Genomic DNA, 23,491 nt, shown 5'->3' with positions numbered 1-23,491 from the left:
GAATTCTTGTATGCTGGAAGAATCACAAAGCATATGTCATCACCCAGATTATGAAAGGAAAAGATCTGCATCGCTTAGCAAGTATTTTTGGAGGCTTCATACTTTTTCCATTTATTACAACTCTATTGAGGGAAAAATTGAAATTCTTTGGAGGCAATTTCCTGCTTCTGTACAAAATAATGTACAATGATCAGAAAAAAAATCATAAAAAGAATTTTCTGGTCTCCCATTTTCAAAAAAGGTATCTGATATTAATTGTGACCTTTCAAGGGACTTGGTGATTATGTGATAGAGCTGGGTGTTGGTAATGGTGTAAGAATACTGCCACTGAGTGAGGGAACAGAAATAGCTACAGCTAGATGCCATTTATACAGTGAAAGGAGTTGCTTTGAAGGAGTTTTCTCTGTGCTGCTTGGATACATAAACATCACGGCACACCACATATGGACCTGTTTGTAGGTATCCAAACACAGATTTTAAAAAAATCTTAAATATTTTTTCTCCATCCAATAACACAGTAAAATTTAACTTCTAAGAAATCCTCAGTTCTGCAAGTCTAAAATTCATTCAGACTTGGATTCATTGACAACAGAGCAGGAAATCATAGTTTAAGTGCAAGTAAAAACTGAGTTAGTCCCACACTTCCTTTACTTCTATTAACTTGTTACTTGATTGAAGATGCATGTATAAAATATGCCAAGCAAGTTAAAATGAACTGCTTTACTAAACATGACCAAACAGTTCCTGAATTCCAAGTCTTATATTTCAGCATAGGCTAGCCTTTAAGAGTTATCTTTACCAATGAACATTTTGTTTACTGTTTAGCACATATCAAAATATATTTTAAAAATTTTATAAAATTTAACTACCTACACTCATAAATTCTTATAAAACCCAGTGCTAGTAGATGGAGCACTTCAACTGGTATGTGACATCCCAAAAATCTTCTATGGATATATACTACTTTTTATTTCTGACATTAATTTTGCATTCACTTATTTCACATTACTTAGCCTTAGTTGCTTCTATTTTAACGTAGCTGAACACTTGGGTGTGACTGGCAATGTTGAGTTAGCACGAAGCACTAAGACTTAGTCCTACACCACCACACTGAACAGATTACTTGAAACCTAAAATGCTGTCAAAATGGATTGGACTTTTAAATATTCTAGTTTCTTTGTATGAGATAGAAAATTTCTCTTTCCTGTTGGAAGAGAGAAAATATCCATTGTATAAAGGCTTGTACAAAGCAGCAGTTAATACATTAGACTATGCAGGTACATGATGAGTTGTACAAATCTGAGAGAAATGAAGTACTCCTGTAAAAACCACTCAGCATATACCTTTATGTTTTTAAGAATCCTCATTTCAAATTACTTTAACTCAATCTCCCATCTTGTACAAAAGATACTTATGCTAATGGTAGGGTGAAAAGGATATTTAACAGAACACAGACATTATTAACCTAACATTTCTACCATAACACCCAAATTATCAATTAAGAGACAATGAACTTGAGAATAAAGTAATCTAAATGTAACCACAGACATGGAGACAAACAGGCCCACACTTCAGGGTGTTTAAGGTACTTCCTTGTCCTCTCACTTTGAAGGCAAATATCTTGATCTAAAAGGAAAGACACCTAAGAAACATTATCCTATCAGTTCAGAATGTGCAGTTTTGATTTAAGTCAAAGCAGTCTAGAGAATAATTGTGGCTAAGTTGAGGAACTGATTAGGGAAGGCAGTGGCTTAGAGCTCAGGGCTCAGCCTAGCCTCCACCAAGAGCAGGCTAATGACAGCTCCACTGCAGCTTTCCGGCCTGGGATGAAACTGGACCCCTCAGCTCACCCCAACGAAGCCGCCAAACAGAAACTTCTTGCAGTTTGATACTTCTGATGCTGGAGTTAATACATCTTTTCCAAGGTGTAAAAACACAGTAGTTGCCCCTCCCCCCTTTTTCATCTTGACAGGAGTCAAAATTGGGTACGCTTCATTTGCCCCACCAAGTCAAACCCAAGCAAGCCTTTGCACGAGACAAAAGTGGGGAAAAACTTGAGAGGGTGAATATGTAGCGAAGTCAGGAGGATGTTAGGAAATGTCTTTTTCATGTTGGGCAAGTTAATTTTATAAAGTTACTTATGTGACTGTTTGATTTCCCTTCAGGGGCTTACAAGAAGCCCAGGAAATGGCGTTTGCATTTTATTCCTTGCTTGGGTCTACTCAGGAATAAAGCAGCAACTGTATATTTTACAATTTATTTTTCTCTACAGCAATCCATCGTAGCAGCCTACCACTTTTACCAAAAAGAAAGAAAAAAAAAAGAAAGAAAAAAAAAGAAAGAAAAAAGAAAAAGCTCCTTTTTTCCTTTTGTGGTTCATTCAACTCCTGTAAGGGCAGGCATCACTCACGTCATTTTCTTGAGATACCTCTTTTAAAGCAAAAAGAAAAGAAAAGGAAAGGCTAGGGCTGACTCTGTGAGACCTTTGTATTTATTCACACTTATTGTGCATGACTGTAGACTGGTAAATCATATTAGCAGCCCGTCTCCCCATCAAGCTGCTACTTGCTTTCCGGCCCTGGGAAGGTTCAACAAATCAACAGGAGCACGGAAAACAGAACATCAGTCTAATCTAGTGTTTAAGGTGAAGTTTTCAAACCCAATCTAAGAAGATCTTTAGAGCAAGCAACAAGCTGAAGGGCGCAGAAGGTGGTATCGACAATGAAAGAGTGTGGAAATATTGAGAAGCGCAGCACTTGTGCATTTTTAATAACAAGAGGGTCAACAAGGGCACAGCTCCCTCAGTGCCAGGAGTTGCCACTGACTATGGAAATTGCCACACCAGGGCCATAAACGCTCGCAGTTCATCAGCTTTCTTAAACACCCTGAACCCCCTCCGTGGACCTTTAGTCTTGAATTAACAAACCAAAGCAATGAAAGAGGGTGCAGTCTGAATGGCTGGCATTGATCCCCAACTGTGTCAGCGCTGCTACAGGCCCTGAAAATCTCTCTCCATTGTCAATAGAAATTGACAAACCTCTGCTCCTAAATAGTGCAGCTGAGCCGGGCAGGATCCACGCAGCTGTAAAGGGCTCTGCTCTTGGGGCCCCGGAGCACTAACAATAGAACAAGCATGAGCTCTTTGTCAGCCTCAGACTCGGCAATTTTCTAACAAGGATTAAAGTTGTTTCTCCGCAGAGCTGGTGAAAAGAGATTTAGCAACATACCGTGCTTTCTTCATGCAAGTTAAAGAGAAGTAGTTAAGGAATGTCATTATTCTGTTGACTAGAGGAGATACAAAACAAATATATTAAATATGCACAACTCCCCCTTTTGCCTCATTTATAACATTTGGAGGATGATTCCATTAAGCATAACACTTATCGCCTGGGTACAAGCACTCCACGTTTATTTTGGAAGTTTTATTTTTCGAAAGTCCAGCTGCTTGCCACCTGGAACGAGGTCTCAATACATACTAATGCACAATGCCTTTAGACCCTCTGTGGTTGATATTCCTAAATCTGAGTCACAAGACCCCATAGGGTTCATATATGGAGGCTGCTTCAAGCAGATGATTTCTGGCAGAATGCAGCTTCTGATGATGGTAGCTGCAAAGGAAAAATAGATGCTTTGCCGCGGCACAGATCTGGGATGTGTTTTCTGCTCAACTGTTTAGATTTTTATTGATTATGAATTGGCACAACTACTTGGTATGTTTCCATCCTTCTCCAGTTGTGCTTGTCTCAATAGGTTAAAGAAAAAAACAAAAACAGAAAGGAAGGAAAGAAGGAGGAAGCATGGAAAGATGAAAGGAAGGAAGGAGGAGGGAAGAAAAGCTGAAGGGCCAACGCTTTCCAGGGCACTGCAGTGTGGTGGAATAATTGTTGAAAGAATCACCGTTGAAAGGAATAAAACCCAGAAAATCTCATTTTAGGAAATGTGAAATCCAATAGCTCAATTGAATTAAAGCACAAACAAAAATCCTAAAACATTGAAGGCTTTGGTATGAGTGAGAACTACAAGCCACCCTCTAGGACTTCTTAGTAGCTCTAGAGAGAAACAAGAATTTGGAAACACTAGTGCCCTACAGTGTTATCAGCACACTGAAAACACGCACGCTCTCTCTATCCGGTATCCATCATTATTTCTTCCGTCAGCAGCACATCTACTTAAGAACTATATTTGCGGCTCTGTTTCACTCACTTCCCACTTCTAAACACTCAAATCCAAGTTTGGTGTTTATACAAATTTGATTCAATAAAGCCACCTCACCCCCAAACTCAGGGCATCCCACCAAAACCATCCAGATTCACTGGACAGACCCCAAAGCACAATTTTTAAGTCTCAAGCAGAGCTCTTTACAGCTGCGTGTTAGCTTAGAAAAGGATGGAGGGCTGTGTTTAAGGAAAACTGAAACCAACTCATTGCAACTAAAAACAAGATGTGTTCAACCCAACTGACACTCTTGTCATCGAGGACGGGGTGGGGTGCAGAGCATCTCCTGGACATGGCCACTGAAGGTGGGCATCCACACAGCAGAAAACAGTCCCTGGGTAGGAGGGCAGAAGACAGTACAAGCCTCTCAATCTGTTTGCTTAAGTGAGCTGGTCAAATACTTGTCTGCACATCAGTTTTCCCACCTGTATGAGGAGGCTCAGTCAGCTTGTTCTAACACAATAGCTCTGTGGAAATGCTGGCCATTTGTGGGCTAGGGAAGCAGTTTAAGGGAGAACCCACGCTTAGCATGTGTGAGGCCCCGTGTCCTAGTCTCAGCAATGGGACAAAAATACTGTGAAATTAAATTTGATTGTTTCGGGAAAAGGCACAACAACCTTGTGATCCACATAAACTAAACTGAAAGGAGAAGTCAAATACTCATTCTTTCAATTTTTATATGATGCTTGGATATAGCTTCATTCTTTCAGAATAAAGAAACAGGAAAGTTTTGAGTTCTAGAGCTTTCCATAGTCTGTTACTTTGTTTTTAATCCAATTCATTTTTCTCTCTTAATGAAAGGCAGATATTATAAGAATGAAGCAATGAAGTGTAGTGAGGAATGCATGGGAGTTATAGAACTCTGGAGTATCACTTTTATGGCTATTGTTTTATATTAGTGCTAATTATTTTGAGACAGGGTCTTCTGAATTTCAGCACAGCCACAAACTTGCTATGTAGCCACAGGTGAACTTGAACTTCTGACCCTCCCTTCGATCCCTCCTGAGTGCTAAAATTACAGGCTTTGCCACCATGCTCAGTTTCTGTAGTGCTGGGGGCCAAACACAGAGCTCTGAGCAGGCTAGGCAATCATTTTACTATCTGAGTTACTTCTTTAGCCTTATATTAATATTAGAATTCTGATTATAAAGGCATCAGACACCTTTTCATATAAAGCTCAAGTAAAAATGAACTAAATTTAACTATTAACATCAACGAGGTGGATGTTATTAACATTTTTCGTATTTGCATATTCATTAAGTGGAAAACTGGATTTAGATTAAATAATTAAGTAATTCAGATCTATACATCATATAAAATTTTAAATTTATATTTTGGGTCCAGCATCTAAGTTTATAATTATGTTATTGTATTTCCTTTCTGGAAACAAGTTATTTTTCTGTTCTGTCACCAAGAATGCCCAATTCTTTGAGGCAATTTGAAGCTTCTAGCATAAAAACAAGAAAACAACCCTTTTAATTCCTGGTGGCTGCTGACTGATCACGACACAGTCCTATGACAAATCCAAGAGATTCCTCCCAAGTATTTCAAAGATGCTCACTAAAGTTTCTTGCAACTTGAAGAAATCCACACTGTCAGAGACCAAACATGCATATATATCTGCTAATGTAATGTGCAATATAAGGAAATTCTTTGAAGAACCATATTCCTTGTTAGAATAATCACATGCCTGTTTTATAAATCTCTTATATAATCTACCCTAATAAATTTTATTTGACCTATTGCCTAATTTTTAAAAATATTCAAAAAACCATTTTTTAAATTGTAACAAAACAGTGAACTATAGAGAAAGAAGATCATTGGCTCATATATAGTAGAACTTTATACATGTAGCTTTCTTCATGTATGTTCTGTCTGTTTCTTAAACACAGAACAGATGATACATACTTTTTGATGTTTTATAATCAGGGGGATTTGTTTTGTTTTAAGTATAACAGAACACTTTGATGTTTTGCAAATTATGAGCCTTTACTCTGTTCGTTTATTTTTTTGTTTTGAGAAAGGTTCTCATGAAGATTAAGGTGACCTTGAACTCTAGATACAGCTGAAGGTGACCTGTGAACTGACCTTGCTTCTCCCTCCCACATGCCAGGTTTATTTCATTAAAGGAAGAAAAAGGTAAGATGTGCTAACAAGGGAGTTCTGGCTTCTAGTAGGTACTTGCTGAATGCAGAAATGAACTTCCCTGTCATTGGAGTTCCAGATTTCTTCTTTTTAAATATCTACGGATACTGTAGGTGAGAAAGTTCTAAATTAGGTCCTCTTCAGCCCCAGAGCACTGTAAGGTGCAGAGGCTCTGTTTAGCTCACCACTCTTTAATTAACCCCAAACCCTCATTTCAATACACCTTAAAGCCCTTTTCTACACTACATACAGGGTATCAAAATCAATATTGTTTTATATTACTTACTCCCATCAAGTGGGCAATTGCCGCTCTACGTTTATTTTGCAGCTCTCCTGATGCTAAAAGGCTAGTGATTATACAGTGATTATACAGTAAACATTGGTTACTCCACTCTTCTCTGCTAGGGACTAATGATGCGTGAATACTGGTTTGGTTACTACTAGCACAAAACAAATGAATGGTTTAGCAGAAATCAGTAGACCATTTACTAATACTGTCCTAATACTGTCTGGAATGGTCTGGGACACAGAAATCATTTAAGAATGACTTTTTTTGGAGCACTATGACCACTTTTTTTCTGGTTGGATGACAATTTACATACTCTATATAAAATTTTGTTCAATATTATACTTTAAATCAATAAGACCTAAAGAAACATATAGTAAATTTTAGGAATTGCTACTAAGTGGTACAATTTAATTTCAAGAAATGATCTAGGCTTGAGAATTTGGTGTTTGAGGATCTTTCTAATTGAGTTTCTTTATAGAGAAAGGGAAGCATTCCAACACTGTGTCTTGAAAGTATACAGGGAATGAAGTAAGTAGCTACCTTTCTGTCTCTGTGTTGGTGCATTCCCACCATGGGTGTGCAGCAAACCACAGAACCAATGGTTCTGCCTCATGTTGGGCTTCTCTGTGCCTTTGATTTCTCAGCTTGCTAGCCCCATTGGTTTGGAATTTTATTACCAACTCCATCTCCCTAGCTATATGTATTCACATTAGTATTATCATATTATTTATATTAGTATTATCAACTCATCATTGTCTGCTATGAAAACAGTACTATTCCCAATGAGGGAGAATTGGGTGCTCTCATGTTTCATGCTTCTTATATTCTAGCCAGGTGTTGACCATAATACTGCACAATGTGTTTGTAAGTCCACTACAAGGTGTGAGTAGCCACAGTATAGTCATAGAACCTTACTTTGATTCCTCTCTTTAGCCCCTGGCAGAGTGTTTGAGACATAGTATACATTACAAATTTGTTGGTGAACTTTAAAAAACAAAACAAAACAAAACAAAATCTACTTGGAAATATAAAATGCTATTTGTATATATAAAATAGTAGTAAGCCTTTTCTATAAGAAAAGGACAGAATTCTGTCAGAGCCAGAGTCACTGCTGTTTTGAATCACATTTTACCAATAAAAAGAGAATTTAATAGGGACTTATTAAATTGCTCCATTGGTAGAGTGATTGCCCTGCTTGCATGAGGGCCTGAGTTTGAACCCCTGCAGTGTGAAAATCCAATAGATATTAAAGTTGTTGAAATTATCAAGGAGACCATTGTACTTATCTAAAGAAATAGAACACAGGACTAAAATGGAACTTAGAATGTGACAGTCATTTCATTTTAGGTGATGAGCAATGGGAAGGAGGAAGTATCATGAATTAAAACCTTTCTATGTTCATATATGTGCACTCACACATCAAGTCAGACTAGCAATGGGAGGTAAGATTCCATATTCAGATCAGGACTGGCTTCAAGATTGTCTCCCAAGTATCAAACTGCCTCTCCAGAATATGTCCAGAATGTCCGTTCTGGTTATCTGAGGCCCTAGGGCATCTCTAGAGATGGGGCTGGATGTCCTACAGGAGTATTTCCACCACTGAGTCATGTATCTGGGAAATTTCTGTTGACTCTGTGGGCCGTTTCTATTGCTGTGGAATTGTGGTTTTCTCTTTGAGGACACATGAGAGCATCTCAGAGTTTGAGCAAAGAACCCAAGGAGTATAGAGAAGGGAGACTTTCCATGCTACGACCTCTCAGTCTCTATTTGGTGGTTAAACACTGGGACTGGGTATGAATTGTGTTGGTGCTAAATCTCTGGCAGCTTTCTAATCATCTACTTGAAACACAGGGAGAAACAAATAACATGGATGATTACTACAATCTAGTGATTTGGAAGGCTATCAATTTAGTTCTGCATTGTGTTTTTATCTGTAACTGTATTTGTGACTACTTACTCTGCAAATGAAACAGTAGAACATTTTATGTGGAAACTCACTATTTCTCATGAAGATCTGTGTGCTCTTAGAAGAGAAACTCCTTTGGGCAGGCACTGGGTTAGCATCAGGCTTCCAGCTGTTTGCACAGTATGATTTTTAGAGGGGATCGATAAATCCAGGCTACTTAAAAACAATGTGAGTAGCAAAGGGGCTGGAGCATCTTCTTTTTTTAATTAAGGAATTTTTTTATTCATTTTACATACTGATCACAAATCCCCCTCTCTTCCCTCCTTCCTCCTCCCCCTGCAACCCACCCCTTAGAATCCAACTACATGTGATAAAGCTAGCACCTAGCATTTGTATCCCAATGTTCACCACTGTTCTTTACACATGGCAGTGGAATAGTGCTGTGGGTTTGTCTTCTACATTCTCTATGTGCACAATATCCACCTTGAAGGGTCTTCTATACCAAGGAAGAAATGCAGGTAGGAGTGGCTGTGAGGAAAGCCAACAGGAGACCTAGAATAGCAGAAGTAAGTTCAAGGGGATGGTAGAGCGTGCATATGGGAGAGCTATGAATCAGTGTTGGCAGGAATAAGGTTTGAAGGAATCTTGTCCAGCCACATTCAGATGCTGCATCTTATCCCTACTCTAAGCATGACAGTGAACACCTTGAGAAATTTCAAAGCATAGCCATGGCAATGATTAAAGGGCTAGGAGAGGGGCCTATGAAGAGAAGCTAAACAAATAAGGATTATTTATCCGGGAGTAGACATATATGACAGGGGCCTTAATAACAGTCTTCATGCATAGGAAGGATTATTGCTTAGAGGATGCTAGTACCTGTTTTTTGTTCTCCAGTGAGAGGAAAAGGGGAAGTAAGTTCAAAATGCAGCATGAAGAATTTAGAAGAGGTGCGTGTTGGAACTTTCCTTTTTACAAACCAAGTAAGCTGCCCACATTAAGATAGCAAAATTCAGATTTCTACCTTTTCTAGGCATGGGCTGAGATTAGGAAATAGAGGCTTTTGTTAGTTTAGCTGTTTTACAAGCATGTTGACAAATCATTCCTTAATTTAGCTTTCTGTCGAATTGCTCAGTAAATACACTGAATGATTTTTTATTGCCAAAAGGCTACTTTGCTACACAGATACTTTTTTTCTTTTCAAATTTGGATTTAGTCAATATTAGTAACCTAGCTGACACTGCTGTGCCCACCAGCAAATGGTGCCAAACCTGCAGAGAGGGCTGCACAGGGGAGCTGCTAGGGAGGTGACTCACAGAAGGGGAATCCAAAAAGCCACTACCGAAATTGGCCTTGAAGCCATGTGTGTTATTTGCTTATGGGGTTAAGACTGAAAGAAGGAGAGTAGCTATCAGTTCTGTGCAAATACTGCACCGGTCAAGTGGTAGAGATGCTGGTCTCAGGGGAGCCTGGGCATTGTCGGTAATAAGCCACCAGTGGCCGGATGCTGTGCAGGCATGCCGTGTCAGCTGTCAGAAGCCAGCATGTACCAGACTTTACACGCAAGAGTTAGAACCTCCAGACAAGCCTAAGGTGAAGGAAGCAGGAAGCCAACACTGAGTCACATCTTGCTTATTACCCACCCAACACCAGTGCATAAATTTAACACTGTTCTAATATCTTCAGTGGCCATCCATCAAGGCTTTGTTAGTACCTTCAATGTGTGATAGAGATGTACAATTCTGCAAATGGTGTTTTGAAACATTTCCTCAACATGAAAATCTTGCCACCTTCTGTTTGTCCAAGACAATTTCAGCGTTGTTGAGCCGTCTTAGGGTATCAGCAACATTTCTTTTTTCTTAGGCAAGCAAAAATCTCCCATCAGTTTGCAAGTGTCCCCCCACCCCCTTAATTCTGAGCACAATTAAAGGTGAGTTAAGGCTCTGGTGGAAATCTAAAGAGCATCAGCAAATCTGAGCACTGCTCAGCTTTTGAATTGCTTTTCTCCTTCTCGGTTCTTTTAAATGGTTTTCTATGGCAGGGGCATTTTTCTTAATTAGTCACAGCTAATTAGTGTTCTGGCATAGACGAGTAATCAGAAATGTCAGAACTGCAAGGCTACATCGCCCTAATCCTTTGATAATAATTTAGCCTCCTGGGAGGGCCCCAAGCCGCGGTAAGTAGTGACTGACAATAAGGCAAAATTAGGCGGGCGGCAGACCATTAGGATAGAAAAATAAAAAGCACTACCAAAGCCTGCTGAGCACCATCAGGCAACTAACCGCACTGCCAGATGAGGTGCCTGTTTAAGCCTGTGTTGTTAATTAGCTGATTCTACCAGTGCCGCCACAGATGTCCAGGTGCCGCATGCAAAGATGTGTGTTTCTGGGCATGTGCCAAGCGACAATTGTGGACCATGATCACATTTCAAGAACTGAAGTTTAAGAAGTCCATGTATGTCTTGAAGATTCTTTTGAATTATCAAAGAAATCAGATCAACAAGCTACATTTTTTTCCTTGTTGAGTTTCTCTTAGGCAATTAGGCACGCTTATCTCAACTTTCTGTGGTTTTAATTCAGCTGCAGCTTAGATTCAAATGAGGGCCTTTGGCCTCTCAGAAAGGCGCCCGGACTTGCCAAAGCTATTTTGGCACACACTGTAGATCAAAAGTAGATGCTTTTTAAATAAATTCTTACACTTACAAAGAGTAACTTTAAAAAGGAGGTTAGTAATGCAAATGAACAGGGAGCCATGATGCTGCACTATGAGAATCCCTTTTAAAGCGAAGCGAAGTCTGAGGGGGACATCAGTCAAGAGCAAGCTTGCTCTGAGCCACATCTCCAGAGGCCCAGGAGATCATCTCCACACAGGTCTGGTTGTGAGTAGGTGAAAAGAGACCAAGCAGCTTCCGTGTTCAAGTACAGTAGTGGAAACAATGCAGGGATATAAGCATGTAAAAATGGAACAGCATCTGGCAAACAAAAGTGTTGAGCTAGCAGCAAGAATTCCAAAGCACGTGATGCAAGATGAGCAAGAGACAGCTTCCACCATCCAGAGAAAAAACTTTTAAAATCTACCGTTAGCATACAGGGAGACAGAAAAGTGCACAGCATGGGGATAGAAATACATTTCTTCAGAGATCCTCAACCACCCCTGCTGAATGTACATTATCCATCCTTTTTGCTGATGGAGAAGGGAATTGGTTATGACACAGGTGTCATGGGATTTCTGATTGCTGTTAGGAAAGTCCTGGTTGGGCATAACTGGTCAAGACAGAATGTTTTACATTGGTCTTCTTTTTACATAGAGAACAAAACACCAAAGAAAATCTTTGTCAATAGAAATCGATGTTAATTTAAGTAGACTTTAGAACAATTGCCTAGTAATTTGAAAGTGAAAGATCCCGGAAAGAGGAAAGCTGCTATTTTTAAATTGGCACTCACCCAGAAGAGATCTTTAATAAGAGAATAGAAATATGGGAGGACAAAGACAGTCTTTCACTGTATTGAGTCTCATCCCATATTCTTTATAAGAGCGGGTTACAAGGAGAAGGAAAAGCCCTCACCCAGTGATAATGGTTTAAAACATATACTGTCAATTCTAAAGATATCTGATCAAAGGCATCATGGAATGGAAGCTTTATCTAGTGGACAATATTTTTCTCCTTTTCTTTCTTTCCTTTTTTTTTTTTTTTTTTAAAGAGAAGATCTTGTCATATAGCCTAGACTGGCCTTGAACTTGATGCCCCTGCTTCAGCCTTGTGAGTGTGGGAATTACAGGTGTGTACCATCACACCCAGTTCAGCAATCACTCTAATCTACTCTTTGACTTAAATTATTCTTGGGACATTTAATAGGAACAAATCGAATCTTTAAATGAGTTAGGAGCAGTGTTACTGAATTCTTGCACCAGAACATTTTGGCAATGGTGGGGCAGTCTGGATAAAAACACTCTGAACATTTATGTCTCTCCCTTTCTTATTCAGGAGTCCAGAGACAAGAGACTGTAAGAAGAAAACTAATTTTATTTGGAAATCATATTTCATTGTATTACTTTCATGTTTTGCTTTTTATGATAACACAAATAGGTGAATAAACCTATTTATACAGTAAAGGCTAGTTTGGACCAAAATGTTTAAATTAGTTTTGTTTTTTTTTTAAACTAGGAAGAATTCTTTTCATGCAATGTCTTTAGAAATGAATCCTCTATAAAAATGTTTGGATGGGTATAACTGATTAGTTATCATTTAGAGAATTACATTTAATTTTATAACACATCATAACAATGTTTTTTTTTAAAAACCCATAAAGATGAAACTCCTCAACAATTAAGCATTTAATCAGTTTATAACACAAGAGAATGCTTAATCTGCATGATTTGCCAATTAGACACTGCACCCTGGTGTGCCTTCAGCAACATGAAAACTAAAACGAGATTGTTTTAATTCCAGTTGGGCAAGCCCAATAAATGTACTAAGTTTAGAGAACTGGATAGTGTTGGTGTCCTGGGAAATAAGATGTGCTTTGGTGAGTCTTCTTTCTCAACTCTAAATTCATGGACTTTAGGAAACTATTGTCGAGAGTACCCAAGTGGCTTTTGCTGGGGGATATCAGTCCTCACTTCTGACCTGTCACTTTTCAGCTGAGAGAACCAATACACTCCAGGAATGTCCCCAGGCTCTCTGACGACACAGAGACACCTGTGGCTGTGTTCTAGGCCCTGAAGCCTGGGAAAGTAATTAGACAGTCTACCTAAGAGGAACCATAGGTAGCAATAAAAGGGAATCGTGGTTCTGTAGAGATGTGTGTGTGTGCGTGTGCACTTGTGCACACCACAGCCAACCTGAGGAGGTCAAGTATAGCTTGTAGAAGTTGGTCCTCTCCATCCGTGGCTCCCAGAAATTGAATTCTGGTGGTTGTGCTTGGAGGCAGGCACCTATACCAACCGAGACACCTTCCTGACCCACAGCTATCCTTTAGTATAGACTTTCTTTTCTACTGATCCACTGAACTTGATATTGCTTTTTAGCTAGGACACTTCGCTTTCATCTGATTAACACAAAAAAAATGAAAAATTGTTACCCTGTTGTGCAAGGTTCCTGATGTAACCAACCCAGTCATTTCTACCACCATTGCTAAATTAAAAACACAAACAACCATTGGATTAAAAATCTGGGTTTCAGAAAGGATTTGAAATTCTAGATGAAGATTTTCAATTTGTCTCTACTAACTAAACTGAATATTATGCAGATGTTTGAAAAACCACCTATACAATTAATGGCAGAAAGAAAGCTTGAAGAGAGGAGGGATGTGTGTGTGTGTGTGTGTAGGTGTGTGTCTGTCTGTCTGGTGAGCATGTCAGAGGACAACTTGCCAGAGTCAGCTCTGCCTCTCCATCATATGGGTTCCAGGGACTGAATTCAGCTTGTTACACTTGTGACCAAGTGCTTTGACCAACCGAGCCATCTTGCTAGCCCTCCCCCTTATTTTTTGAGAGTTTTTTCACTGAGCCTCCAGTTGACTGATTTAGCTAGCTGGCTAGCTGGCTGGCCAGCAAGCCCCAGAGACTGTCTCATCATCTCCACCTCTGGCACTGGGATCAAAGGCACCCACCATAGTGCTGGGATCTGAACTCAGGCACTCACGCTTGCAGAGCACTTCACAGTTTAACTGCTTCCCCAGCCCTTGATCAAAGATGCGTGTTACACTGGGCTTTGTTTGTTAGCAGCACAGCCAGGCCACTTATTTATACTCTGTCAAAGCTAGTCCTGTCCTAAGCACAAAGTGCTCTGTAAGTTTAAGTACTTACAGGATAAAAAGATCAGCATGCTAGCTGGACTGATGGTTTTTGAGCTTTATAGGGTACTTAAGATTTTGATACTTCAAGATTTAATATAAAAACTCTAAATTGGCAATACTTATGTCTTTAGGACTAATACAGATTTAAACCATTTCCATTTTTCATGTTTTTGTTTTTGAATTTTTTGAGATAGGGTTTCTCTGTGTAACAGCCCTGGCTGTCCTGGAACCAGGCTGGACTTGAACTCACAGAGATCTGCCTGCCTCTGTTGCCCAAGTGCTGGGATTAAAGGTGTGCGCCACTACCTCCTGGCCCACTTTTCATATGTAGAGGTCAAGAAACAAAATCACTTCTCTATGGATGTTGGAACAAGACTAGCAGGAAGGACAGGTCACAAGTTTCATTCAACATGGTATGTGGCCATGTCAGAATAGTGGGGAATGCTGCTGTTCTCATTGCTAGACGTCCCCAAACAATAGGCACACATCTAGGACAATGGTCATCCTTGCACCTCAGTCAGTGGTGCCACTATTTAAACTGAGCTCATCGGTATTTCATCATAAAATTAGGAGCAATTAAGATGATTAACTGATGAAAATGTATTAGAGGCCAAGGATATCTTAAGAACTGTGGCAAGTTTCACAAATACTTTGCCAGCCCTTCTCATGGCTAGGGGATCATCTGGAAAGAAGACTATGTAGAATAACACATGGGTTCTTTTTTTTAAAGGGCCAGAGACACTTTAAAATGAATGTGTGTCTTGCAGACTAACAGTTTTTATATAAAATAGTGTTGGCATATTTCTAAACTAAGTGAATTTCATTCTTTAAGCTAATCCCTTATATTGTATGATCAGAAATGGAGCCGCTGGCATCTTACCAAACTGGATAAAAACAACTCCAAGTTAACACATCATAATGTGTATGTGTTGGTCTGCACCTGAATTTAGGAGGCTCCATTGACTTACCTGGATTGGAAGTAGTCTAATTGGAAGAGTGGAAGTTTAGCACTATGCCAGAGTTCTATTGTTCTCTTCAATCTCTTATCTGTAATAGGCTATGGCTGCTCACAGTGCATTTAGGGTTATTATTTTCAACTGTTTCTTGACACCTAACAATATTATTTTAAGCTCCAGCCAAGTAGATTTCCAATAATTATATAATGTCTCTCAGTAATGATCTGTTGCTTAAGCTACACATTCTCCTTTACCTTTCAACACACACTTGATAACCTCTCATTTACTAACTGTAATTGAGGCAAATTCAGCCTTGGCTAATTAGGGGCTCTTAGTACCCCCTCATATATGCTATTCTTGACGACATACCAATAGAGTCAGGGTTCATTTTCATTTTTAATTAAAGTAACAAATATGTGCAACTTAAAAAAAAAAGAATGTTTGAGAACATCACAATTATATTGCAAATAACAAGTCCAAAGCTCTACTGGGGATGTACAAAAATGGGAAGAGTGTCTTAACTAAAACACAATGTTTTAGCAGCAAACCTACCACCAAGCCACATGTTTAGGTGTGGGAAAAAAAGAACACCTAACAGGACAATTACATGAATGTACTCTGTGAGTGCTGCCCTCCTTGGATCTGCTTTAGTTAGCACTAGAAATTATTGCACAGTCGTCAGAAGCTCGGCACATGAAGAGCAGCTAAAGTGGAGAATATCTTTGAGGTGAAAACAATTCTACCTTTGCTTACTGTCTGGCATAACAATGGTTAAGCTCTGCAACATGTAGGTCACCAAGACAAGAACGCTGAAAATCTTCAGAAACCAGCCCTCCCTTTCAACAGTGACTATCCAGAAAGGACTATTTGCATGATGGCTCTACCTTATTTTCTCCATCAAATATATATGTGCCCTCGCTAGGAAGAAAGGTAACAGAAATAACATCAGCTCATCACTCTTTTTCTTTTCAACATTTTTGAAAAACACCACATAAGCAAAAAAGTAAAAGAGAAGTTGGAAACGAAACATATGCCCATCAATGCAGAGCAATTCCAAATGGAAGCAGAAGTTGCTAATATGGTTTCAGTATTTTGTAAAAGAGCCAGCTGGATAGATGATAATTTTTCTACCCCTGCAGGGCATCAAAGCTTTTAGGAAATCATTCTTTTCACGCATATTAACACGTAGCTTATTAAAACAGATGATACTTTTATTGTAAAGTGGCCTGGAAACACAAAGTCAGAAAGGTAAGGTTCACTTGGACTGCCCGGTTGCGAAGACAGCACCCACTGACATGACAGACCATGGCGAAGAGGATGAAGGAGTGGGACCCTCTGTAACTGCCACAGCTGAAGTGTCACCACAAAGCCTGTGAATTGCTGTTATGAAAACATTTGCAGTAACTTGCATAATTAAATGAAACTGCCAGAGAAGCAGTTGTAAAATGCAGAGAAGATGCTTGTAAATACGCTTCAAAAAAAAAAACACCTAGATTCAGAATCAGCACTGGGGCAAGTTGTACAGTTATGTCACCAGCACGGTACCATTTCCTTTGACCTGAGTGGTCACGCTTCCAAGTCAATAACAACACTCTTATTGAAGTTGGGTACCTTCTTAGTTCCTTTAGAGAAACTTGATCAAGTATCTAAAACTAACCCCCATGCCTAACTGTTATGCTTAAATGAAGGCCATAGTATCGACAAAAATCATCACATATTTTTCATACACATCAATGTTTTAAATCAAGATAAATGTTCAATGTTCTGTGGTGGTGGCAGCTACTTACATCAAACAACTTTTCTATATACATTTCTTCATTGACTTTTTCTCGAAGAATATCCTGGTTTTGCCGAACAAACATAATGTAGGTGTCTGCCAGATCCATTCCTGGTTTCTGTTGTATGGAAAAGCATGGGGAATTAAAAAAAAAAATGTCAGTTTTCATTTCTGAAGCTTTTCTTTCATAAGATTTTGGAAAACAATCTTGATAGCTGTTGAAATTGTTCATCCCTTTGAAATATGTTTATACCAAATCAATAATGACTAGCATGTGTAAACATTCATCACTGATCTTTACTACTTAAGGTCACATTCACTATTGTTAAGATGATTAAGAATACAGGGTTGTAAACTTATGCATATCTTTAAAAAATATTTATTTTTAATTATTTAATAAATAGCTATACACATACATAGCACTAGAAGTACTGGATTATCCTGCTGCTGGAGATTACAAACAATTGTGAGCTGCCCAATATTGGTGTTGGCAACCAAACTCAGGTCCTCTGAAGGATAGCATGCAATTCTTAACTGCTGAGCCATCTCTCCAGCTTCCCATATATGTCTTTTTTTTTTCTTTTCAAAATGAGTAACTTGAAAAGTCAATATGCCAAGAAGTATAAAAGAGGAGATTAAAAGAAAATTTCTCAATGGAAATATTATGTCCTAATTGTAAGTTATACAACCAACTTTTCATCACCTGCTATTTGCTCACCAATAGTATGAAAACCATTAACTGTCTTTGGTTTGCCTCTTTAGAGTACGTGAGTATTCAAGGAATACATAACCAGTGTTCTTATTAAGATTAGTAAAATACTAGGAAACTTGAAAAAAACATTTAATATGAACGAAAACATTTTTTTGATTGTCTATTGCTTCTGCTCATCGTTTACCAATATCTTATGGATTTATTATATTACAGAAGTGCAGTGAGATCATCAATAAACTCACTTCTTATGTATGGCCAAAGAGGTGAAGTAGATAACTTGCTAAGTTATCTAGCATTTGGTATTTCCTCCTGTTAGAAGAGGCAGGGTAGTTAGAATTATTCCTCCTTGCTTTAGACTAGTGGTTCTCAACCTTCCTAATGCTGTGATCCTTTACTACAGTTCCTCATGTTGTGGTGACCCCAACCATAAATTATTACGTTGCTACTTAATAGCTGTAATTTTACTACTGTTATGAATCTTAATGTAAATATCCGATAAATGACCCCATGGGGGTCATGACCCATAGGTTGAGAACTACTGCTATAGATTTTTTAAAAAGAAGAAAAACAAGTATGAGGGTCAAAAGTCTTCATGGCTGCCACAGTGATTTCCTTCTCAACTTATCATCAGTTCTCAAGTTTCATATGCTAGGCTGACTGATGGAAACAATTATTTACATTACTTACATCTGGGGTTGACTCATAACCTGTATTGAGTTATTTGATTAGAATATAACATTAGTAAGAACATAACAGTAGAATTGATAGCCAAGTAAGATAGTTAAGCTTACACCATCTCATGGACATAGACTGTGCTTACAGCCTTTGCTAATAGACTGATTTACCAAAGTGAGCACTGAAAGAAAATAAGATCAAAGAGGACATGATCTATTTAACTATTACTACCTCTGCAAAAGCAGCACAGGTATGGATCTGACTGTCAACGGCAACATAGTGGAGCATCTTCTTGAGAGGGACGGAGAGTCCTTGCTACTCTAGGTTCTTTTTGAGGAGGGTGGGCTGGTATTCCATTTGCCACAATGAATGCCTTTTTCATAGGTACCAGGGTATTTTATTTCAGTGAGAAACATTAAGATTTTTTGTTAGATACTTGTTTTTCTATGCAGTAAAAAGAACTGCATTTTTTTTTTGGGGGGGGGGGACAGCGTGTCCTGTGGCTTAGGTGTCCTTGAACTTGCAATGTAGATGAAGATGACTTTTGACTCTGATCCTCTTTGCCTCCATTTTTCAAGTACTTGGATTACCATTGTTCACCACTATGCCATTTTATAAGGTGCTGGGAATAGAATACATGGTTTTGGGCATGCCAGGCAAGTATCTATTAACTGGGCTATACCTCCAGCCTTGATAACTTAGATTCACCTTCAAGTATAGACAACAAAAACTCAGGAATTTTTACAAAACAGCCCTGATGCAACTAAATTATGTTAAAATATAAAATAACTATTTATACAAATGTTCTCACAAGTGTGTCCTTTAAGAGCAGCCATATGTAATAGAGGCTATCCATCACCAACCTAGTGGAGCCAGTGTTTGAAAGTTTAAGTAATCACAAGGATAATGAACAGAAATCGAAGTTGCTTTTAGTTTTGGGAAGTAAAGTTTATACATCAGTTTTTCAAGTGAAGAGGTAGAGTCATTTGTACAAAGATCACCAGTCCTGATTCTACAGAGGCAAATGACCCATAGGGTAAGTACTTTTTTCTGTGCCTCTCAAACTTTGTCAAAACACTGAAAATGAGAACATTCAGAAAGCATGATGCCCTGGAATGAAAATGACAGGAGGCCAATTTCTGTACTTACTACTGAGATAGCTCAGCAGCTGAGTTTCACGCAGGTGCCTACATAAGAAGCTATGACACCCACAATAGCAAGGCACCGAGCCAGTCTGGCTACACGGGAGCTGAAAGAGAGGCTTGTCTTCCCATCATTTCTCCCTACCCAAACCTTTTTTATTTCCACCCCTCAAAAGAAAACTATGCTTAGAAGTTTAATCCAATCAATCACTTCCCCCAACAGAGTCAGCAGCAAGCAAGCCACTGCCGGGACCAGTGGCGAGCTGCGGCTCCCCCTGTTTATCTTCCATAGAAACTCCTGCCTTCTTGATCACTTCCAAGCTAACAACTGACGCCCTAAAACATTGTCCAGGAATTGTTTACCTTTCACCATCTGTAACTAACAAACACCTTGCAGCTTAAACAGAAAAGAAAACTAAATTCCAGTTCCCTCCTGGCAGACTCCAGCTCAAAGCTGACCGCTGAAGCGAGTTCCACAACTTTCTAAGTGTGTGAGGTAAAGCTCATTGGAGTTTGCACCTTCAAAATCGCATTTTGTTCTCTTTTGGCAAACTTTGATGTTCTCACTTGGAAAATAAAGCCTCGACTTAACATTCCTCATTAGCATTATTCCTTTCTTTATCTTGGCGCTGTTTACCTATTCTTGAAACTGTGACATATGGGAATTTCACACCTAGTGAATATATTTTCATGCAGTTTGTGGCATGAGACTATAATCATTAAAAGAATATACACAAGTAAGAGTAACTGCAACACCTGGTGACATGTTCCAATTAGAGTTATAGTTCCTTAAAACACTTTATCCTTCATTTGGTGTACGGAAGGGTAATTATCTCCGATAAATTGCTGAAAAAGATGCCATTTTTCTTTTAAGTAGTTCCTACCTTCAGTACAAATGTGTTTGGAGAGAAGACATTATCATTGGCTTGGTGCTCCTTTGTGCCAAGGCTCTTGTTACGGTGGCAGTGGAATTTACACATTAGAAAAGCCACCATTTTTAGCTGCAACATTAACCGTTACTGTAAATGTTAGCTAAGTACTCTGATGTTAGCTTTCCGTGCGGTTTTTGGAGAGGACATGAAATGAATGCTTGCGACTGTACCGTGGAGGTGGAGGCTGCTCCAAACTCTGGTAGAAGCAGCTATGCCTTCCAATTCCACGAGAAGAGCACCCTGTGAAACTTCAATAATGATGGGCTTCCGTGCCTTTTCATCAAGAACAGTGTATCCTACAGAGCCATGTTTAGAAATCTTTTCTGTATTGGTAATTAAATTATAGCCTCCTTAATGAATGTGAGAAAATAACAATTAAAAACCACACGGCAAGCACTCTATTAAATGCAATTTAGGAATGTGAAATTATTATTATTATTATTTTCGTATTTTCAATTTAAGCCTCGAAACCTTCAGTTCACTACATAAACTTTTCCAACTTGCTTATGAGGCTAGTTGTCGCCAAACATAAAGAATTCTTAAATTACTTTTAATCTCTAACCAGGAAAGGCAAATTTTGGTCAATAAAACTATAGTAAAGGGACATGAAGATATATATAAAGTTCCCCCACCAGGCATAGAGAAGTTAGTAGCCATGGAAGGGAATGAAGGCTTTTCAGGTGAGTTCTTCTGACTTTGGTTGTAGAAGTAACTGAATACATCAGGGAATGAAAGAATAAGAGTGAGACTCCGGCATAGTTTTTTTTTTCCTCCCAAGCATTAATTACTAGTTAACCCAGCAAGATGAACATAGCACTTAAAAAGAGAGAAAAAAATTCCTTGCTAATTATATGCTGCAAACGCTCTAACTTCCTGCTGCTCTACCTAATCACACAGGTGTGAGTTTTCGCTTCCCCATTCATGGGTAGGTAGGTATGACACGGCAGTCAGTTTTCACAGTGACAGATTTAGATACAGAAGAAGCTGCTTAACCTTCCACTGGAGGTTAACAATACCCGACATAAACACTGTCAATGGTGTCTGTTTAACAAGGAGACACATTTTTAAATATACCATTCTCGTCTCAAAGATGAACTAGAAGCTACAGTGTAATTGACTTAATTTAAAAGTGCATTTCTTAGTTTCTAAAAAAGAAAAACAGAAGAAAGAAGAAAAGAAAAGAAAACTTGCGTGGGAGAAACAACCAAGTGTGAAACTCTGATATCCTCTGTCCTTGTGTGTGATGGTTTGGATGCTTGGTAAATGAAATGCCCACATCTGGTCGTATATTACCACTGACAAGTGAAAGGCAAGAGGTAAGAACATGGCATGGGATGTGAAAGTGTGGCAGGAACCCAGGACCCTTTTGTAGCCTAGCTCTGACATGCAAGGCTCAACAACAACTCAAAAACTGATTATTAGGGGACACATAATTGTCTTGGTGACTGTTCAAAAACAGCATGTTTTTTCACTGTCTAATGTATGTATTTTATTATTTTGGCATTTACATTACATTACATTAGACAATACTGATTAAGTATTCCCGTGGTGATATTATAAAGAAAAAATACACTTGTTTTACTTCATTACTTTTTAAAATGAAGTATCACAATTATATTGCACATATGTAGAGAGTCAGCAGGAAATAGAGTCAAAACTGTCACACTAGATTGATGCCAACTTAAATATGTTAGATTTAGCTCTCTGTGGAGAGAGGCCTAGTTTATGGAAAGGGGCAGAGGGAAGAAATTTAAATAACAATTTACAAGGAGTTTTTAAAGACTTTAAAACAGATTTCTATTTTTTTAAATAGTGAGACAAATGTTACCTATTAATGAACATATATGAGGCCTTAAGTTAGTTCTCCAGCACATGTACACAGAATACAAACAGGAGTAGAAAAATCTGAATTAAAGAGGGCACAACCTTTAAAAAATAACTTCCAGACTTGAAGCATATAACAAAAATGTTTTAAGTTATGTGCATACCAATCTCTTTTAGTGGAAAGTTTATACTCTGAGTAGGTGCCTTTTGTATGCTTCCCTAGTAGTCAATAAAAGTCAGGGTCCTCCTGCAAAGTCCGGGAATACCAGACCCTGGAGTGTTTAAAGCCCTGTACCGTAAGTAGTTACACTGCTTTCACTCAAATGAAAGCTCTGTATTATTTCTTTTAAGAGTGGCACAGTTTATATTGCAACACGTCTAGAAATGGTTGCTGTAAGCGTGTGTGTGCGCCAACATTTTTGGTTTGTTACTGAAGAAAATCTTCCCAAGAACAAAGTTATTTAAACATTAAAAGAAATACCGGGTAGAGGCCCCATGAGTGTTTCCCCTTCAATGTTAGCATGTCTTTTGGTATGGTCCTTGTGTGGGTCTTATTTAGCCAGCCATATTGATGAGTCAAAGGACTACATACAACGAAGGAAGGCTGGTTGCAGGAGAAACAGTCTTCCTCTAGGAAGAGCCCAGCAACTGACCGTCCAATACCAAGAGGCCAGGCCTGAAATCACATCCATAAAAGTGACATATGGTCTGAGCAGGTTGTATTTATATACTTAGTATACACACACACACACACACACACAAACACAGAGCAATATATATGTACATATATAGAGACATATATATGTTGATATATACCCCCCCACACTTAGCAATATATATCAACACATATATATGTTGATATGTTGATATATACCTACACACACACACACACACACACACACACACACACACACACACACACACACACACCTAAAAAAATAGAGGCCAAGAGTTTGAGAGAGAGAGAGTGGAAGGGGTACATAGGAAGAGTTGGAGGGAGAAAAAGGATGAAAAAATGTAACTGTATTTTAATTTCAAAGAGTAACAGTGTATTAAAAACCAAATAATTGAAAATGAAAAAAATTAATAATGAATGATACTCAAGGAAAGGAGGCAGAATAAG

At 38.7% G+C, this 23,491-nt stretch overlaps 1 protein-coding gene across 12 annotated transcripts in view; it reads right to left on the bottom strand.

The window, feature by feature from the left end:
• Positions 1-23,491, bottom strand: part of Cadps2 (calcium dependent secretion activator 2) — a 542,247-nt gene that overhangs the window by 7,773 nt on the left and 510,983 nt on the right. For all 12 annotated transcript variants that reach the window (XM_036180978.1, XM_036180981.1, XM_036180972.1 and 9 more), the window contains one exon: positions 17,094-17,201. In XM_036180978.1, the coding sequence (XP_036036871.1) occupies positions 17,094-17,201 (108 nt within the window). The remainder of the gene's footprint in view (positions 1-17,093; positions 17,202-23,491) is intronic.

This window comes from Onychomys torridus, chromosome 3, assembly GCF_903995425.1.
Source record: "Onychomys torridus chromosome 3, mOncTor1.1, whole genome shotgun sequence".
Taxonomy (NCBI): domain Eukaryota; kingdom Metazoa; phylum Chordata; class Mammalia; order Rodentia; family Cricetidae; genus Onychomys; species Onychomys torridus.
The sequence above is the reverse complement of the archived record's forward strand: the minus strand, read 5'-3'. Positions and strand labels throughout refer to the sequence as shown.